The sequence below is a fragment of the Sphaerodactylus townsendi genome, unplaced genomic scaffold (genome assembly GCF_021028975.2).
Source record: "Sphaerodactylus townsendi isolate TG3544 unplaced genomic scaffold, MPM_Stown_v2.3 scaffold_19, whole genome shotgun sequence".
Taxonomy (NCBI): domain Eukaryota; kingdom Metazoa; phylum Chordata; class Lepidosauria; order Squamata; family Sphaerodactylidae; genus Sphaerodactylus; species Sphaerodactylus townsendi.
In genome coordinates, this window is record NW_025950352.1 from 905,456 (window position 1) to 924,394 (window position 18,939).

At 53.7% G+C, this 18,939-nt stretch overlaps 1 protein-coding gene across 1 annotated transcript in view; it reads left to right on the forward strand.

Moving 5' to 3' along the window:
• Nucleotides 1-18,939, forward strand: part of MROH1 (maestro heat like repeat family member 1) — a 59,734-nt gene that overhangs the window by 271 nt on the left and 40,524 nt on the right. The window contains 10 exon segments of the mRNA XM_048482682.1: nucleotides 429-760; nucleotides 7,907-8,052; nucleotides 11,306-11,437; nucleotides 11,705-11,867; nucleotides 13,076-13,177; nucleotides 15,223-15,327; nucleotides 15,468-15,526; nucleotides 15,618-15,749; nucleotides 16,348-16,440; nucleotides 17,208-17,286. Of these exon segments, the coding sequence (XP_048338639.1) occupies nucleotides 739-760; nucleotides 7,907-8,052; nucleotides 11,306-11,437; nucleotides 11,705-11,867; nucleotides 13,076-13,177; nucleotides 15,223-15,327; nucleotides 15,468-15,526; nucleotides 15,618-15,749; nucleotides 16,348-16,440; nucleotides 17,208-17,286 (1,033 nt within the window). The 5' untranslated portion in view covers nucleotides 429-738.

An 18,939-nucleotide genomic window follows, 5' to 3' on the forward strand; every position in this document is an offset into this window, starting at 1 on the left:
GGCGCTGCGGGGTGGGGTGGGGGGCTGCCTGCTTACCTGAGCGGGGGGCGGCGGCCGCTCTGGACGGGGGGAGGGGGAGAGGCCGACCCCCCCCGTCCGCCGTGTTCCTGCCCTGCCCTCTGCGGGGGGGGGGGGGCTCCTGTCTCGGCCGGGCGAGTGGGGGGCGAGGTCTGGTGCGGCTTCTGCTCCCGCCTTGCGCCCCTCAGTCCTGGACAAGCCCCGCCCCCCGGGGTCTCTGCTGCCCCCCCCCCCCCCCCGAGGACTGGCCGCCCCGGACCCTCTCGGGTGCCGAGGGTGGTGCTGGGTCTTGGCCCCCGAGGAGGAGGGGGTGGTCCCCTGCCATGGCTGCTGGGCCCAGGCTGCCCCCCTGGGGCTGGTCACTAGTGCCTGCCGGGAGGTCCCAAATGTCCATGTCTGTCTCTTTGCAGGCCAGAAGCGCCGGAGGATGAGCAAGTGGGCCGAGGTTCCCGGGGCCCGGTGGCGGCGGTGGCGGCAGCATCAGGGACTCTGACCCCCAGGATCCGCCTCTGCCCCGGCTTTGGCTCATCGGACCTCCCCTCCAGCCACAGCCTGGCAAGCTGCCAGACCACTCTTGGCCTCCTCCTCTTGGGCTGAGGAGCATCTGCGTGTGGGGGGCAGGGGGTGCCCCCCCTTGGCGCCAAGATAGGGCCTCCGGGGACCCTGCGTTCGGAGCGGCAGGACTCCCAGCCGCAGGCTGACCAGCCAAGAGCTAGGAAGATGACCGAGTCCCTGGTGAAAAGTAAGTGCCACAGCGGAGTGGGGTCTTTGGCTGGCCCTTGTGGCTCCGTGGTTGGTGGGCGTGCCTGAGGCGGCGCTGCCAGAGGAGAGGGGTGCTTGCCGTGGTCTTCCGGTTGTCAAGGTCGTGAGGTCTGTCCTGGCCGCCCGTCTCTCCTTCCCGCGCTACCAGTCTCTGGTGTTGAGATGTCCCTCAAGGTGGAGTATGTTGCCTCTGCTCTGTCAGCTCACCGTGTCTGCAGGTGCAGCTCTTAGGGAGGAAGCAGGACATCGTTCTGGTCTGAGCACGGACTACATGATAAGTACCGTTGTTTTGTACTGGCTTGTATGTGTATGTGTACTTAGTATTGATCGCTATAAATAGTATTGTCTTACAATTTACTTCCTTGAGTTTTTGGCAAGTTTCCATTGGGGGAGAGGCTCCCCTTCTTGTTAATTATTTTCTGAGCAGAACTTTACCAGGGTCTCATCGCCCTGGCTTTGGCGTCCCTGGACGCTTGTGTAGTTAACGCAAAGGCGGTCGCTTTCTGATCTGTGTGCCAGCAACGGGCCCGTCTCTCAGGCCGAAGGGAAGGGGGGTCCAGAACTGCTCAGGCCGAGCTTGCCTGCAGTGGCCAGCTGCGGGAGCTTGTGGCTCTGCTTACGCTGTCCTAGAAACTGCTGCCTCCAACTCTTGTGACCCTGTCCTTAAAACGGGTGTGTGACTTCAACGTGCAGGGGAATTGCAGTGTGTGTCAGCAAACAGCGTTGTGCTTCTAAGCACCAACTTCATGTCGAAGCTTGCTCAAGCCCTCTGACTTAGCACTTCCCCTTGGCCAGGGATTTTGAAATAGGCTTGGCCGAGCGAAGCACAGCGGATCTTCCTCCTTGAGAGCCAGCGTGGCGTAGTGGTTTAGAGCAGGTGCACTCTAATCTGGAGAACCGGGTTTGATTCCCCGCTCTGAGCTGTGGAGCTTATCTGGTGAGCCAGATTAGCTTGTGGACTCCCACACACGCCAACTGGGTGACCTTGGGCTAGTCACAGCTTCTCTGAGCTCTCTCAGCCCCACCCACCTCACAGGGTGTTTGTTGTGAGGGGGGAAGGGCAAGGAGATAGTCAGCCCCTTTGAGTCTCCTGCAGGTAAGAAAGGGGGGATATAAATCCAAACTCCTCCTTCTCGAGAGCCAGCATGGCGTAGTGGTTTAGAGCAGGTGCACTCTAATCTGGAGAACTGGGTTTGATTCCTCGCTCTGAGCTGTGGAGCTTATCTGGTGAGCCAGGATAGCTTGTGGACTCCAACACACGCCAGCTGGGTGACCTTGGGCTAGTCACAGTTTTCCAGAGCTCTCTCAGCCCCACCTACCTCACAGGGTGTTTGTTGTTGGGGTGGGGGGAAAGGAGATTGTCAGCCGCTTTGAGTCTCCTTACAGGAGAGAAAGGGGAAGATATAAATCCAAACTCTTCTTCTCCTCCTTTCCACGCCTGGGCAGGATTCTGAACAGTTGTCGCTACTGGGCCCCAAGAACCTGTAGAGGACACCTTCTCCAAGGTGGTAGCAGTGCTTGGACGTGCTCAGTCCCAGCTTCCTGTCTGGCGTAACCGTGTGGTGCTGTCTGGCGTAACCTGCTGCTGCAGCCACACTGTGCTCCTTGTGCGATGTGTGTCAGGTGTAATGTCTGAATTGGCCCTTGCAAGCAAGTCTTGGGGAAGAAGAGATCCTGGCTCTGCTTTTCTGCCCGGCTCTCCTTGCAGGTCCATTCGCTGCGTCTGGCACCTGCTTTGGTTTCTCTCTTTGCCTGGAAGAGTTTGTGTTGACTTTGTGCTGTTGTGCTCAGCCAATACTGTGTTTGGCTCCCTGCCTGGTGCATCGTCTGCTGTTTTGAACTTGCCAATCAAATGCTGTTGGGATTCTTGGGGTGGGGCGGGGGGGAGTAGCTCCATTGAAGCTAACAGCTCTTTTAATAAACAGGCCTTCCTGGGGATTTCTCTTGGCTGCCTGCACATAGTGAACCTCAGGAGCGCCTCTCCTGATCATGTTCCTGTCTCCGGTCTGTTCTCTGTGCCCCTCCCTGAAGCATCAGAAAAGAGCAAACCAGAGTTCTTAATGCAAGTAATACACCTTACTGTTAACCTGAAGATAGTCAGTATAAGGCCGGGAGGTGCAGAGAAGCACTAATTGAGACAATATATGATGCGGCTGGCCTCCACCCGGGCCAGAGCTTTTACAGCTCTGGCCCCTGCCTGGTGGAACGTTCTACCTATGATTGAATATGATTGAAGTCTACAAAATTATGCATGGGGTAGAAAATGTTGACAGAGAGGAATGTTTCTCTCTTTCTCACAATACTAGAACCAGGGGGCATCCATTGAAAATGCTGGGGGGAAGAATTAGGACTAATAAAAGGAAACACTTCTTCACGCAACGTGCGATTGGTGTTTGGAATATGCTGCCACAGGAGGTGGTGATGGCCACTCACCTGGATAGCTTTAAAAGGGGCTTGGACAGATTGATGGAGGAGAAGTCGATCTATGGCTACCAATCTTGATCCTCCTTGATCTGAGATTGCAAATGCCTTAACAGACCAGGTGATCGGGAGCAACAGCCGCAGAAGGCCATTGCGTTCACATCCTACATGTGAGCTCCCAAAGGCACCTGGTGGGCCACTGCGAGTAGCAGAGAGCTGGACTAGATGGACTCTGGTCTGATCCAGCTGGCTTGTTCTTATGTTCTTACCTCCAGCTACGCGGGCCCTGTGAGATCTTACTGAATTTCGCAGGGCCTGCAAGACTGAGCTGTTCCACCGGGCCTTTGGGGAGTCCGGCCGCTGATGCCCCCCCCCCCTTTTATAACATCTGTGGACCCTGCCGTCTCCCCCCTCTCCCCTTTCTTCTCAGGGGATTTATTAGTAGGACGCCATCGGTATATCTGATATTAGGACGCTGCATTTTGATGGGGTTGGTTTTAACATAGATAGAGCCACTATTTAATGATTTATTTAAATCTTGATATTATTGATTTTATTTGTGCTCTATCTATTTGTTTTGTTCACCGCCCTGAGCCCTCCGGGGGAGGGCGGTTTATAAATATAATTATTATTATTAATAATAATAATAATAATAATAATAATAATAATAATAATAATAATAATAATAATAATAATAATAATAATAATAATAATAATAATAAACAACTGCACCACGGCTGAACGGTTGAAAAACTGTAAGTTTAACGCTGTATTATAAACAATACCTAAAGAAATAACAAAATACAGAACAACTGTCCATAAAATAGCTGCCAAAATGTTTCTGGTAACCAAGAAGCTATTTGCATACATCGTTTAAAGAGACGGAACTCAATACATTCCCTCATGCTAAAGCAAACCTTGCGCAAAAGTGCCAGATCACCTTAAGTGCGGAAAAGAACAAAATGATCCCAGGCAGTCAACAAAAACCCAGAGGTGGACAGCAGCTAGTACAAACACAACATTAAACGGTAGAATAGGCTGAAATGGCCTTGTGGCTTTGTGGGTTTTCCGGGCTGTGCGGCCGTGGCCTGGTAGCTTTTGCTCCTAATATCGAATACACGTGACCTGTTGGAACATCAGGAGGTGGAATGCTATGAAGAAGTGGTGAAAGCATGTGGTTGCCTCGTGGTGTGTGGTTCCTGTGCATTCCAGGACTTGAGTTCGGGTGGACGCCATGTCTGCATTGCAGGCAGCGGCGTAGACAGAGGAGAGCCTGTCGCCTGATTGAGGCAGTGTAGTCTTGGGACCCAAGAGAACAGACATGGTGGGAGAAAAGCTGGCAAGAGCGTCTCAGCTGGCTCCTGTCCCCTGTCTTCCAGCCAAAAATTCCGATTCCGCTCTCTGTTAAACACACAGCTAAAGACACAGCCAGCCAGCATGCGGTGTTCTTGTTGTGAGCATCTTGCATGGCTTTGCTTTCTGTATTTGGCAAATAGGGGGCTGCTTCTCTCCATATTTTGCAGCATTTCTGTTGTGAAAGAACAGAGCAGGAGCAAAGTAGAAGCCGGTCCTGAATCTGGAGAGAGAGGGGCTTGGCTGGCGAGGGAGTTGGCAGGTTCTCTCTTGCGGTGGTTTGGATTCAGGTGGCCCCAAGAGGCACCTGACTATACGGTGCCTGTCTTGGAGATTTGCCCCACCCGCTCAGCTTTTGTCCTGTGGCCCATGGGAGCATCGATTGCAGGTTCATTCGGACAGACGCCTTTAGATCTGGCTTCGTACATTTTAATTTTGTAGTATGAAGCTGTATATTTTTGGGTAAACAAATGACATTAATCCACTCACAATGTCAGATTATTTGGGGCAGTTTTTCTACCTAGAAGATTTTATCACAGGTTCTTAGTTTCGCTGTAATTTTGTGTCTGTGGAGATAACATGCCTCTTTGCAGCAAAAATGTTACAAAATAAACACGCAGAGCTGAGAGTCCTGAATCCCATTGTTCCTTTGCAAATCTATGTACACAGAATTAACCCCTTACCTCTTAAGTGATAGGTTTCAAGAAGTTCAATGAATAGAAGATTGTTTGGAGTGGTACCGATCTGCACAAGGAGCTAAGAGTGAGGAGGGAGGGGCAAGGACTAAAAATGAAAGTGAAACCATTTGAACAAGAACAAGTCTCTATGGAGGAAACCATGATTTAAATATCATCTTACTGACTAGTGTTTCAGTTGTGATTTAAATCAAATCCACACCTGCCTTGGAAGGATGATTGAGGGGCCGGGCCGTGCTCGGGTGGTGGAGGGGCTGCGACAGTTGTGGGGAGGCGTCTTTTCTTCCCTGGCTGGCAGCCGGCAACTGGCTGCCCCTTGTGCCCTGCGGCTCGTCTTGTTCGGAGCCCCTGGCCTGACTCCCCTGAGCTCGGCATTGGCTCATCTTCTGCTCCTCTGTAGGGAAACCCCGGCCATTGGGATTGGGGCGGGGAGAGGAGTCGGTCAGAGCGTTGCTGTTGGCAGGAGTGTTTCAAGAACCTCTTCTGAGATGAAGAGTCACAGGAAAGCTGCCAGCTCCCCTCAGATTCCCCCGTGTCCCCTGGAGTGGAGGGCCCAGAGCGGGGAAGCCGGGCAAACCAGGCAAAGTCCTTTGGGAACTCTGCCAGGAACTTCTTCTCTCTGGCCTGCTGGGGGAGGCCTGGATGAGACCTTTGGACGAGCGCAGTGGTTGGGCCTTTCCTTCCTAACGCGCACCTTGGATGTGCAGGTGAAAGACGAGATGGGGCAGGGAGGCAGCCGTTCCCTGCTAGTGAACGAAAGGTGATTTCTCACAGCCTTGGAGGCTGGCCAGACGTCCTGTCGGAATCCCTCTTGAGTCAAGCAGCAGGTGTAACTTTTTGTCCTCTCGGGGCTTCTGCTGCCCTAGATGAACAGCCTCTCCAGGGATATGTGGGCCTCTCCTGCCTGCATTTAGGACGCTTCCGAGGTGTGGTCGTCTTCTGCTCCCCCAACTTCATCTGGCTGGCCACTGTGTGAGGGGGGTGCTGGGCTGGGTGGGCCTTGGCTCTGGTCCGGCTGGGTTTTGTTGGTTTTCTTCATGTGCAGAGGGGTTCTTGTGTCTCTCTTCTGGTACTGTTGGAGAACCCAGGGCAAGCGCTTCACCGAGTCTCCTCGCGTTAGTTTAAGCTGCCTTCTGAGCAGGGTCAAGCTTGGCCATATTTGGGTGGGAGACCACCCAGGAAGCCCAGCGTCGCCATGCAGAGGCAGGCAATGGCTGGCCACCTCTGGACCAAATATTTTAGTAACAGGTTCCCATGGTGGTGGGATTCAGACTGTGGCGTAGTGCCAGTGGGGCTGGGCGGGGCATGATGGGGGCGTGGCCGGGCATTCTGGGGGCGGGGCATTCCTGGGCAGGGCTGTGGCAAGGATGCTGCCACTGCGCCGGTCCTTGGGCGGGAAACGAATGCACGCAGGCGCAGGCTGCCACGCATGCCGGTGCACCTCCTGCTAGACTGCTTCAAGTTCTGCGTGCAAGGTTGCTGAGGAGGGAGGAGGCATGTAATCTAAGGCAATGAAAAACTCATGTAGGCAAAATCACCCGGTAGGTAAGCGCCCCTCTCAGCACACACAAATAATCAGTAACCTACTCTCGGGAACCTGTGAGAACCTGCTGGATCCCACCTCTGTCTGGACCTCCCTTGCCTTGAACATTTCTTTGGGGTTGCCCTCAGTAGGCTGCAACTCCGCGGCACTGTCCGCCACCAGGCCTTGCCATAGTTTCTCCCATCTGTGCCTTGAGTCTCCAGCTTCTAGGACAGTGGTGGCGAACCTTTGGCACTCCAGATGTTATGGACCACAATTCCCATCAGCCCCTTCCAGCATGGCCAATTGGCCATGCTGGAGGGGGCTGATGGGAATTGTGGTCCATAACATCTGGAGTGCCAAAGGTTTGCCACCATGGTTCTAGGATCTTGCCTCAGTCCTTATTCGTACACCCTGGTGGCCCTTGTGGGTGTGGCTGTCAGCCGATCAGCCCAACAACACTTTGTTGTTGATCTTCTGGCACTTTCTCCCCTGGCTGAGCTGACCTGAATGGCACATGCCCACCTAGGAAAGCGTGTACCGGCAGCCCCTCTTCTCAGTTCCTTGCACAGTGTTTTCTGGCACACTGTCGACAGCTCAGCCTTTTTCTCCCGTGACCCCAGATCTTTTTTTTGTTGGGAGGGGAGGGAGGGACTACTGTGCCTATGCCTGGGTCGTGGTCCAGGTCCGGTTCCCAGTCTGAGAGAGGAGCCATGCGGGCTTTGCTTTTGAAAGCTTGATACAAGGGACCACCTGAAGGTGGGTAGTGGGAGTGCTGGCTTTCTCTAGGAGGAGGCAGCACTTGGAGAAACTTCCATAGGGAGAAATGAAACGGGAGGTGTAAAGGGTTGCTCTTGGTGCATGAACTCCCACCTGAGGGACCCAAATGCACGAGGCAGAAGGGGTAAATGGAAGGGGCTGGGTTAGTAGCTGGCATTGCCCAAGAGGGGCTCTGGTGCTGCCTTGGAGCAGGAAGCCTACGAGGGGGAGAATCTGTGCTTTCTAAGAAGTTCCTTGTGGCAATGGAGTGGGAAGAGGGAGAGCCCATAATCTGGGGCGAGGTTGGAGGGCTGGCTCACGGTCACTGAAGGTGGATGTTGCACATCTACTGCAGCTCCCCCTTTCTCTCTTGCAGGGCTGGCAGTGACTCTGATGGATGCCACCACAGACAAGGACCCGCTGGTCCACGAGCAGATCTTCAGCTCTCTGTGCTACTTGGGGAAATCGGAACCTGAGGAGGTCCTGACCAGGCATGCAATGAGAATACCTCGCGGCCCAGCATGAGAAAGGTGGCGCCCCTTGGCCTGGGGGGGGGCCGGGGAGCAGTCCTTGCTTGGGACAAGACCCTTTGCGTGTGAGCGTGCAGAGGAGCGCATGGCCACGTTCAGAGGAGAAGTCGAGGGCAAATCCTGAGGGAGAGAGCAGCCTTGGGAGGGAGGTGCAGGAAGGCCTCCCCATCTGGAAGGAACCAAAACACACGGAGCTTTAAGCTTAAGTGAGTGCTGGGATTCCTATGGAGACAACAAAAGAAAGAGGGGGGAGTGGTGGTGGTTGGGTCTTCCACTGAGACCCCCCAGGGGGGGTTGGGGTGTGCGTGCGCACAGAGTTCCCTGCTTGTCATTTCCCCCTTTTCCCAGCCCTCCCAACATGTCTGCTTTTGAGGGTTTGACCAGGGTTCAAATGTCGGGTGCCAGGTTGCCGTGGTGCCTTAAGGGGACATTTCCACTGTGGCGTGCCCAGGGCAAGTTTCCAGCAGTGTGTTTATTTGCAGAGTCCCTCATTGCAGATTTTACTGGGAGGTATGAAGAGTTGGAGCTGCAAAACACTTTTTTCCAGTGGTAAAAGGAGTGACAGAGAGGTCCCTCCTGAAATCCACTTGGTAAAGGAGCTGGGTGGGGGCTTTGGGACCTCCCTGGAGAAAAGCTGTGTGGAAATGAGTCTGTCATAAGGAGGGGAGTTGACTGGTGGGATCAGATTGATCATTTTTTGACGGAATGATTTATGACATAACAATAAATGTCCATGAATCCTTGTCGTTGCTTACAGGCAAGCTTATCTTTATGCTTTTCAGTGGTGGCGGATGAGGAGGTTATTTCCTACATCAGTGTCTTTGTTTACTGGCTCCAGTGTTCAATTCAATGGCATTTTAAAAAAAGTAATAAAATAATTCTCTGATTCTAATGAAAAAGTTGAGGAAACATTGAGCTAGGCCCAGAGGCTGGCTTTCGTGTCGTCCTTATGTTTGTTTAGATGCTGCCACTCTTCTTTTGTGACTTGGAATAAAATTGCAGGAAACTTTGTAGAAGAAGAAGAAGAAGAAGAGTTTGGATTTATATCCCCCCTTTTCTCTCCTGCAGGAGACTCAAAGGGGCTGACAATCTCCTGGCCCTTCCCCCCTCACAACAAACACCCTGTGAGGTGGGTGGGGCTGAGAGAGCTCCAAGAACATAAGAACATAAGAACAAGCCAGCTGGATCAGACCAAAGTCCATCTAGTCCAGCTCTCTGCTACTCGCAGTGGCCCACCAGGTGCCTTTGGGAGCTCACATGTAGGATGTGTGAAACATGCGCAGTAGCCTTCTCATGGCTTGTGTTAGCTCGATCACCTGGTCTGTATAAAGGCATTTGCAATCCTTTCAGATCAAAGAGGATCCAAGATTGAGTAGCCATAAAATCGAATTCTCTCCTCCATAAATCTGTCCAAGCCCCTTTTAAAGCTTATCCAGGTGAGTGGCCATCACTGCCACTTGCACTCCTGTGTATGCAGCGTAATGTTCCAAACACCAATCCACATCGTTCGCGTGAAGAAGTGTTTCCCTTTTATTAGTCCTAATTCTTCCCCAGCATTTTTCTAATGGATTGCCCCTGGTTCCTGAGTATTGTGAGGAAAGAGAAGAGAAAATTTCTCTCTGTCAACATTTTTCTACCTTCCATGCATAATTTTATAGACTTCCCCAATCCCATATCCCCTTAGCCGCCTCCTCTCCAAAATCTACAAAAAAGGAGTCCCAAACGCTGCTTGGGTAAGCTTTTCCTCTCCTCTATAGGGGAAGGTGCTCCAGTCCCTCAATCATCCTATGTCTGCCCTTCTCTGCACCTCTCTTTTTCCTATCCTCCCCTCAATATCCTTTTTTTGAGGATGTGGCTGACTCAGAGAACTGGACTTACAAGTACTCCAATGCGTCAGCACCACTGCTTTATATATGCAAGGGGCATGACAATCTTTGCAGTTTTATTATCAATTCCTTTCCTAATGATCCCCAGCATAGAGTTTGCCTGTTCTTTTTCACAGCTGTTACATGCATTTGGAGTTCTGGGACATTCCATGGAACTATCAACTAAGAGCGCCCTAAATCCTTTCCTGGTCTGCTTGACTGATAGCACACTGACCCTGTAAGCTGTGCAGTATGTGAAGCTGTGGCTAGCCCCAGGATCACTCCAGCTGGCGTGTGTGTGGGGAGTGCACAGGGCTAATCTGAATTCCCCAGATAAGCCTCCCACAGCTCCAGGCCCCATGGAGCAGGAGCTGGGAATCAAACCTCAGTTCCTCCTAGATTCGATATTACCTGAGCTCTTAACCTCCCTCATACACTGCTGCTCCTGCAGAGGTTGGGATTCACTCTTTTGATAGTGGTAACTTGAACATTTGGTCATTCAAATACAAAATCCTGAAGGCTGAATTCTGGCTCCTAAATTTTGGCTTGCTTCCTAGAGCCCAAGAAAACTCATCCTAGCCTTCCCTTACGCTAAAGGTTGCTTGGCGTGAGATTGTAGTGGTTAGGAGCAGGTGCACTCCTAATCCCTGGGAGGAGCGGGTTTGACTCCTGCACTGCCACTTCTGAGCTGTGGGAGGCTTTCATCCTAGTGAACCAGATTAGTTCTTGTACACACACTCCACCACCACGCCAACTGGAGTGACCTTTAAGGGTCTTCAAGTCACAGTTCTTGAGGAGCTCTCTCGCTTCCACCCCACCTCACAGGGTGTTTGTTGTGAGGGGGAGAGGGAGGAAAAGGAGATTGTAAGCCCCTTTTGAGTTTCCTTGCAGGAGAGAAAGGGTGGGGGATGTAAATGCAAACTGTTCATCTTCATCCGTTGGATATCAGCCTCTAAACCAGACCTGGGCATTATATGGCCCGCGGGCCACATCCGGCCTGCCGGATGACCCTGACTTCCTGGCCCTGTTCACGTGCTGGGGGCGAGTTTTAGTATTCACTTGAAAGCCCCACTTGAAGCGGTTGCCTTGGCTGCGGCTTCTGCGAGGAGCTTTCAAACCTCTTGCCCCCCCAGCAACACAGCCCAACCCTCCCACAATATTTTCTGTTTCTTATGCGGCCCCATGGAAAAAATAATTGCCCACCCCTGCTCTAAACGCTTGAAAGTGCCTCCATAAACTGGGGCCGAGACCCCCTCTCTGTGACTTGTGCCCCCACTGGCTGAGAGGCGCTTGTGCTTCTGTGCCTTTCAGACTCTGTGCCTGGAGCTCCCGGGGGTGGGAGGCCGGCCCTGACTCTGTGCTCTTCCCTCTCCCTCCCAGCTGGCGTACCCCCACCGGGTCATTGTCCTGAGGGCCATGGAGGCCATGGTGAGGAGCAGCGTGGCCGGCATGGACAAGAGCATGGCCAAGATCGTCATTTTCTTGGCGTCCAATGAGATGACCAAATCCAAGGTATTTGCTCCCTGACAGCCGCTTCTGGTGCCTGCAGCTTTGGGGCTGGGGCGAGCTCTGTGAAGGGGGAGATCAGGGACCACCCACAGCCCAGGGAGAGTGCTGCCATGTGGGGGGGAGGAGAGGAGGAACCGCGTCCTCCCACTGCCCACCCTACTCTCTGGCTCTAAGGCTCCCGCGGGGGCTGCTCAGGCTGCAGGTGTCAGCTCTTTTCCTTCCTCTCTCCTGTCTCCTCCCCCTCCTCCTCCTCCTCCCTCGGCCATGCAGGAGGTCATCCCCGAGTGGCAGCAGGCGGCCAGTGACATCCTAGTGGCCGTTGGGCGATGCTTCATCAACAAGGTGATGGAGGAGGTGCTGACCAAGTTCCAGCCGGGCGTCCTGCCTCACTACTTCATCGTGCGGACCTTTGCCAGCCTCTCCGTGGCCAACGGTAGGTGGTGGCTGGGCTGGCCTTGAGCAGGGGGCTGGAGTAAGGAGGGAGTGGGTCGGCCTCCTGCCCCTGGGAGGCACGCTTGTGGAAGGGGCCCTTCTGCCAGGCCCTCCCCGCCTTCTGGGGTGGCTCCTGCAGGGGGCCTGAGACACCTCCTTCAAACAGGGGGACAGCAGGGTCTGTGCAGGCCAGCTCCCAAGGGCAAGAGGGGGCTGTCAGGGGGTTGTGGCTAGCAAATGATGGGCTTGGAGCCCTGTTGAAGCAGAGGACAGGGATTGCCCAGTTGCTGACAACGGAGGCCATTGTGGGGGGTGGGCGGTGCCATCAAGTCACACCTGGCTCCTCTCCACCCTGTGCAGTCTTCAAGGCAAAAGATGTTCAGAGGTGGTTTGCCATTTCCTGCCTCTGCATAGAGACTTCCTTGGCAGTCTCTTGTTCAGTTCCAATCACAGGACCCACCCTGCTCAGATTCTGGGACCAGACTAGCCTGGACCACCCAGGTCAGGGCAAGCAGAAAGCATCTCTGGCTCAACAGAGGAGGAGGTTTGGTGAAGCACACATGCCCCTGGTCCTCCGGCAGCAGCTTCCGAAACCTCAGACCATCAGGCTGGGCTGGCCCACTTGACAGCCGATCCAAGGAACAGGGTCACTGGACAGGGCGTGGTCCTTGGGGCCTCCTCACAGTGGGGCAGAAAGGGAGACAGCCGTGCCCCCCAGACCTCCTCCTGAGCAGTCCTGCAGCTAGGGCAGTGGTGGCAAGCCTTTGGGACTCCAGATATTATGGACTACAGTAATTCCCATCAGCCCCTGCCAGCAGCCCAGTGGCCATGCTGGCAGGGAATAATGGGCACTGTGTAATCCCATACATCCTGAGTGCCAAAGGCTTCACCCTGGGCACAAAGGGAGTTCAATGCGGGGCAGAGATGCGCCTTTGTGCTGGCTGTCCTGCCTCCAGCGAGAGTTCTGGAGCAGAAGAGCAGAGGCTGGGAGTGGGCAAAGCCTTTGGAGTGCTGGGAGTTCCTGGGGTGTGGCTTGGCTGTGATCAGGAGGGAAGGGGCTCTTGCTGCATGAGCAGGGTGGGGGGGCAGCCTTGCTTTGCCCTCTGAGCTGGCTGTATGTTTGTGTGTTGGGGGAGGGAGAACCTGCTGGCCAGAGCTCTTTGTTTCAGGCTACTGTTGATGTCACTCTTCCCCCCCCCCCCCCCCCAGTCTTTGGAATGGTTCCTTTCCTCACCTCCATCCTGGGAACGATGCTGCCCATGCTGGGGATGGCAAAGCAGGATCATATGAGAAGATTAGGTCTTCTGTTTCCCAAGGATTGGGGAGGTGAGGCCCGGGCTTGCCACTGGGAGGCGAGGGCCTCCAGGGGGCTCTGTGAAGGCTTCGTTTTAAGCTAATTTACTTTTATTTTTTGACATAAAACAAAAATAAATACAATAATGTAGGAAAAAAGAAAGAAATACAAAAGAAAATACAACCAATTACATACCAAATAATGTCTTCCAGCTATCTCATCTTTGATTAAAAAATAGCACAGGTTCATGCATATAATTAAAAATATTAGTCCAGTTCTAAAGTAATCTAGTATTTACAGTCTGCTGTTTACATTTAGATTTCCAACCCTGCTACTACTACTTTGTTTGAATGGGTTTTAAAAAGCTATTCTGTGAAAGGTTTCCAGTTTTCTAAAAAATTGTCCAAACATTTGACCCTCAGTGGTGACGTCAGTTTTGCCATTTCTGAACATTCTGTAACTTTCACAATCCAGTCCACTTTTGCTGGTATCTTACTCCCTCTCCATTTTCGTGCATATAAGGCCCTTGCAGTGGTCATGTACATAGTGTTCTGTATTGCGTAGGAAAATCCCAAGATTCCCAACAAAAAGGCCTCAGGTTTTTTTCCCAAATGTTTAATCTTCAAAATTTTTTGCATTTCTTGAGTGTCATAGTCCAAACTTAAAAAGCCTCATCTAGTTTCCACCTAAATGTCTAAACCTTTTTTCTTTTTCCCAAGTGCAAATCCTCCGCGTGATATGATCAAAAGAGGTTTAGAGACCAAATGTCCTGGGTCCTTCCATATAAGTAAGCTCCTGCAGGCATTTTGAAATCCAATACTCATATCAGTTCTTTTGAATGGGATTTTAGACCTTTTCTAGAATAAAATGTATAATCTTTGGCATGACCATTTTTAAGCCTCCACAGGCCATGCTGACTCAAATTCTCCACCGGGTCAAAAGCATTTTTTGGAAGTTTGCCTTCTGTGGTTTTTAGCTTTTTCAGATTTCCTGAAAAAAGGGCAAGCAGATGGCATGTGAGGAGGTTAAAGAGCAGCAGTAGTAGGAGGTTAAGAACTCGTAATATCTAATCTGAGAGGAACTGGGTTTGATTCCCCTGCCTGTCAGCTCGCTGAGCTGGTGGAGGCTTCTCTGGGGAGGTCAGGAATTCCAGCCTGTGCACTCCACACACGCCAGCTGGGTGGACCTTGGAAACAGTGCAGCTTCGCCGGAGCTCTCTCAGCCCGCCCACTCTCACTTGGAGGGCAGGCTTTGTTGTGAGGGGGAAGGGGCAAGGAGATTATCAGCCTTTGAGTCTCCCCTGGCAGGAGTAGGGGGGGGGATATAAATCCAAACTCTTCTTCTTCAGCAGTGGCGTAGGAGGTTAAGAGCTCATGTATCTAATCTGGAGGGAACCCGAGGTTCGGGATTCCCAGCTCTGCGCCCTCTGGAGCTGTGGGAGGCGCTTATCACCAAGAATTCAGATCAGCCTGTGCACTTTGCCACACCGCGCGCCAGCTGGGTGACCCTGGGCTAGTCACAGCTTCTCGGAGCTCTCTCGGCCACCTACCTCCCACAGGGTGCTTTGTATAGGTGAGGGAGGGCAAAAGGAGGATTATCCCAGCCCTCCCTTTGAGTCTCCTGCAGAAGGGGATACAAATCAAACTCCTGTGGCCATCTTCTAACTCTGTCCAGACAACTCCTTTGAAATCTCCCATTGATACAGTGTTTTCACCTGCAAGTTCCAGAAGTCTTTGCTGCAAAGACTCCTGGGATTCATAGTGCCTAACCCCGAAGTCTCGTGCTGCCTGTGCATACGAGGAGTACAAAGGGGAAGGGGTCAGGGCAGGGATCCTGCCCCTCCCAGAGCAGCCTTGGGTATCCCCTTCCTGCCTGTGTGCGGGGTTATGGTGTGTTAAGACCAGTTTAGGAGTCTGCATGCTGGCCTGATAGAAACCCTTTCTCCTGGATGGGGGGGGGGTGGGGGGGGTGGGGGAGCAGAGCTGCCCTCTTCCCCTGAAAGGGCTGGCTTTTGCTGTCATGAGGTTGGCACTGTAGGTTTCCCTGCACTTGGGGTGGGGCAGCTTTGCAGAACTTCAGGCAGATGCCCAGCCAGCCTGGACCAGGCCCGGACCCCCCACGTGGTGGACTGCCAGCCAGGAATCTTCAGCTTACGAAGTCCTCTTCAGCAACTAGCTGCAGAGCAGGAGGCAAAAGGTGGGGGGGGGGCTGGGGCCCCGGGGCGAGGAGAGCAGAAACCCCCCCTCCTCCCTCCGCCCGTCTTGTTCAGGCTGCCCTGACCACTGGGTGCTTCTGTCCCCGTGCAAGTCCTGGAGCAGAGGCCCCTTGCTGAGGACCTGCTGGGCTCTTGCTGCTCCGTGCAGCAGGTCCCTGGAAGGAAGTAGCTGAGTAGGCCTGTGGCTGGGTGGGCGGCTGCTCCTGCCCGATGACCCCTTTCCCTGCTCCCTCTGCAGCTAGAAGTGGTTGAGGCTGGGCCCCATAGGCCACCTCTTGCCCAGCCTTGGCGAGAAGCTGGAGGAGCTCCCTCGCCTCATCCGGGCATGCTGCTTTGGCCGGAGGAGGCGATTGGAGGCCTACTACGTCTCAAAGGTAAGTGGGCAAGGAATGCCACTGCAGGAGGCTTTGGACCCTGAGCCCTTTGCCCTCTTGCCAGGGGAGGGGAGGATCCCCATTGAGCCACAGCCGTGGAGTGCTTTGGGCAGTGATGGCGAACCTTTTCGAGGCGTGCTGGTACAACCTAAAACACTTATTTATGGCAAAGTGCCAGCAGGCAATTTAGTCCTGAATACTGAGGTTTCAGTTTAGAAAAACAGTTAGCAGCTCCCTAGGCGGCGTTGCACCGGGGAGTAACCTTGGTGGAAACAACTGTGCAGCAGCAGATGGATGAATCACAACCTAGGGGTTTACTCAGAAGCAAGCCCCATTGCCAGCAACCGAGCTTACTCCCAGGTAAAGGATCCTGCCCAGGCCAGCCTAGGATTGTGTGTGGGGGGGGATGATTTTCCACCCTCCCCACATGATGAAGTCTGTGCATGCGTGCCCACAGAAAGGGCTCTGAGTGCCACCTCTGGCACCCATGCCATAGGTTCGCCACCACTGGCTTTGGGTGTGCCCCGAAGGGTCCTGATCCGGCTCTTCCCTTGGTGTGGGGGGGTGCTGATCCCGCTCCACATGTCGCCTTTTGCAGAGTTTGTGCCAGATCCTGGAAGCCTCGGTGAACATCGGAAGCCGGACTCTGGACTTGCAGCTGGATGGCCTCCTCAGTGCTCTGCAGCTGCAGGTAGGGCAGGGGCTGGCTGGGGCACCACACATCTGGATGAGGGCAAGCAGAGAAGCAGCTGGAGCCAAGAGGGGCTCCCCCCCGCCCCAGACTCAAGCAGGGGTCTCCACTTTGCTTCTCTTTTGGCTGTGTGGCACTTGAGACTCCGCACTGAGAGGCTGGGCAAACGCACTGCTGAGCATGTCCCCCTGAGGAGCTGGGCTGCTTTGGGCCTCTGTGCTGGGCTTTGCTGGACCCCACGGTGGGGCAAGAACGGTCCCCAGCCGAGTCTGGCCCCCTCTTCCCAAAGGGCTAGGGTCAGACAGGGGAGGACACCCCGATGGGCGCTCAGGATCCAGGCTCCTGGGGAGCAGAGGGCCTCTGGGCAGGGGGGTCGTGGGCTCCTCTCTCGTGTTTTGTCCCCCCAAGCTCAACATCCCGTCTGGAACGGACATTTCCTCTCACGGCGGTCTGGGGAACTTGCACGTCCCAGATTTCTGCCTTTCCGTTTTCAGTCTTGGCTGGGCCCTCCCTCCAGTGCCAGGCATGCTCCCGGGGTGGGAGGGGAAGCGACTTTAGACTCCGCCCTGATTTTGGGAGTGCTCTGAAATACCGGGCCCCACACTCTCTCCTGCCTGTCCTAGCACTGAGGGAGGTGCTGCAGAGCCTGGCCTTTGGCCGCACTCACGGGAGGGCGTTTCTGAGCCCCAAGGTCTCGGCTGGGGCAGTGCTGGCGTCGGTAACCTGCCTGAGTCATTTGAACCGTCCTTCTCTCCTTCCTTGAGCAGATCAGCACCCCCCCGGATTCCTCCTTGCCAGTCCAGCTGAAGAACCACAACGAAGTCCTCCGTTGCTTCACTGTCCTGGGTAAGGGCCCAGGGAGAGATCTGCTGCCGCTGGGATCTTCCTTGCATTTAGTTGCCCGGCCTCCCTGGGCACACGGGCAGGGCTGGTGGGGGCTCTGCTTGTGTGGAGCGGGGGCTGCTTGCCTCTTGCCAGTGGCAACTGCTGCTCAGGGACTTCTGTCCCCTGGTGGCTGCTGTGGCAAGCAAGACGTGGGTGGACTCCTTTGGAGGTTTTGAAAGAGAGGCTGGACGGCCCTCTGTCTGGAGCGCGTTGATGGTGTCTTCCTGCATGGCAGCGGGTTGGACTGGATGGCCCCTTGGGGTCTCTTCCAGCTCTATGGCTCTGTGATTCTATTCCTGGAGGCAGAGCTGAGCACACCTTGACTCAGAGGGGTAGAGCAGAGAGGGGTGCTTGGGCTGTCTCCTGCCCGGTCAGACAGGAAGCCGGCAACCCCAGAGGAGTTGTATCTCCTTATACTGCTCTAAAATAATCAAGGCAGGTGTACAACAGGTACTGTCACAAATATTACACCCATGCGTACTCCAACTCACTAGGTGAGTATCATTTTAACATTATCTTACTATCACAAATTTACAAAAAATGTTTCGTAAGTACACCATCAGGTATGGCTATAAAACCTCTAGATTAGGTTTTTATTTTGGCAGTCCTTTGTCAAGCCAATAATTGTTGGATCCTGATATCCAGAGAGAAGGACTATTTAAAGAAGAGCCATTCAAGTGAAACTTGAAATTCAGTTCAAATTATTATTCTAATTAATAGAAAAAAACAGTTGTGCTCCTAAGAGGGTGAGAAAAGAATACTTTGTACAACAATTATTGAGCGACAAAGGACTGCCGAAATAAAAACCTAATCTAGAGGTTTTATAGCCATACCTGACGGTGTACTTACTAAACTTACTAAGATGAGTTTGTGGGGAACTTACAGATTCTGGCCCGTTAGATTGCAGCGGGGTTGATGGGGGGGGGGGGGGGCAGTGACTGCCGAGCCTCTCTTTTTAGGGGAGCAGCAATGAGAGTTCAGTGGCTCACTCGTTCTTTGCTTCTTGGGTGTCAGAAGAACCTTGAGCGACCTCAGTGGCCGAGAGAGAAACGCTGCCCTCCCGGGGCCTCGGCTGAGTCACCCTCAAGTGATTTTCCTCCTTAGCAAACACCTTCCCAAGAGCGGGTGTCGGAGCGTCGGACAGAGTGTTCTGTGTGTTTGTGTTCTTGTGGGAAGTGCCCGATGTGCAAACAGTCTGGCAAGTTCCGCCTGAAGTCCTTTGTACATGGAGCCCTGACCCCCTTGCATGAAAGCCGGCAGCCTCCTGCCCCTACATGACCCTCAGACCCTGGTGACACGATGTCTCTCCCCCCCTGCCCCCGCCCCAGCTGTGTTGCCTTAGAGGTGAGATTATTTCTCTCCTCTGCCCTCTGCCGGTGACCTCTTCCAGCAAACGGTGCTCTGCTTCTGGTACCAGAAACAACCTCAACCTCAACAGAGCCCTCCGGGGATGGGGCGGTATAAAAGCTTAAAAAATAAATAAAAAATAAATAAAACTGCACAGTGTCTGTTGTAATCGTAGCAGAGTTGGAAGAGACCCCCAAGGGCCATCCAGTCCAACCCCCTGCCATGCAGGAACACACCATCAAAGCACTCCTGACAGAGGGCCAGCCA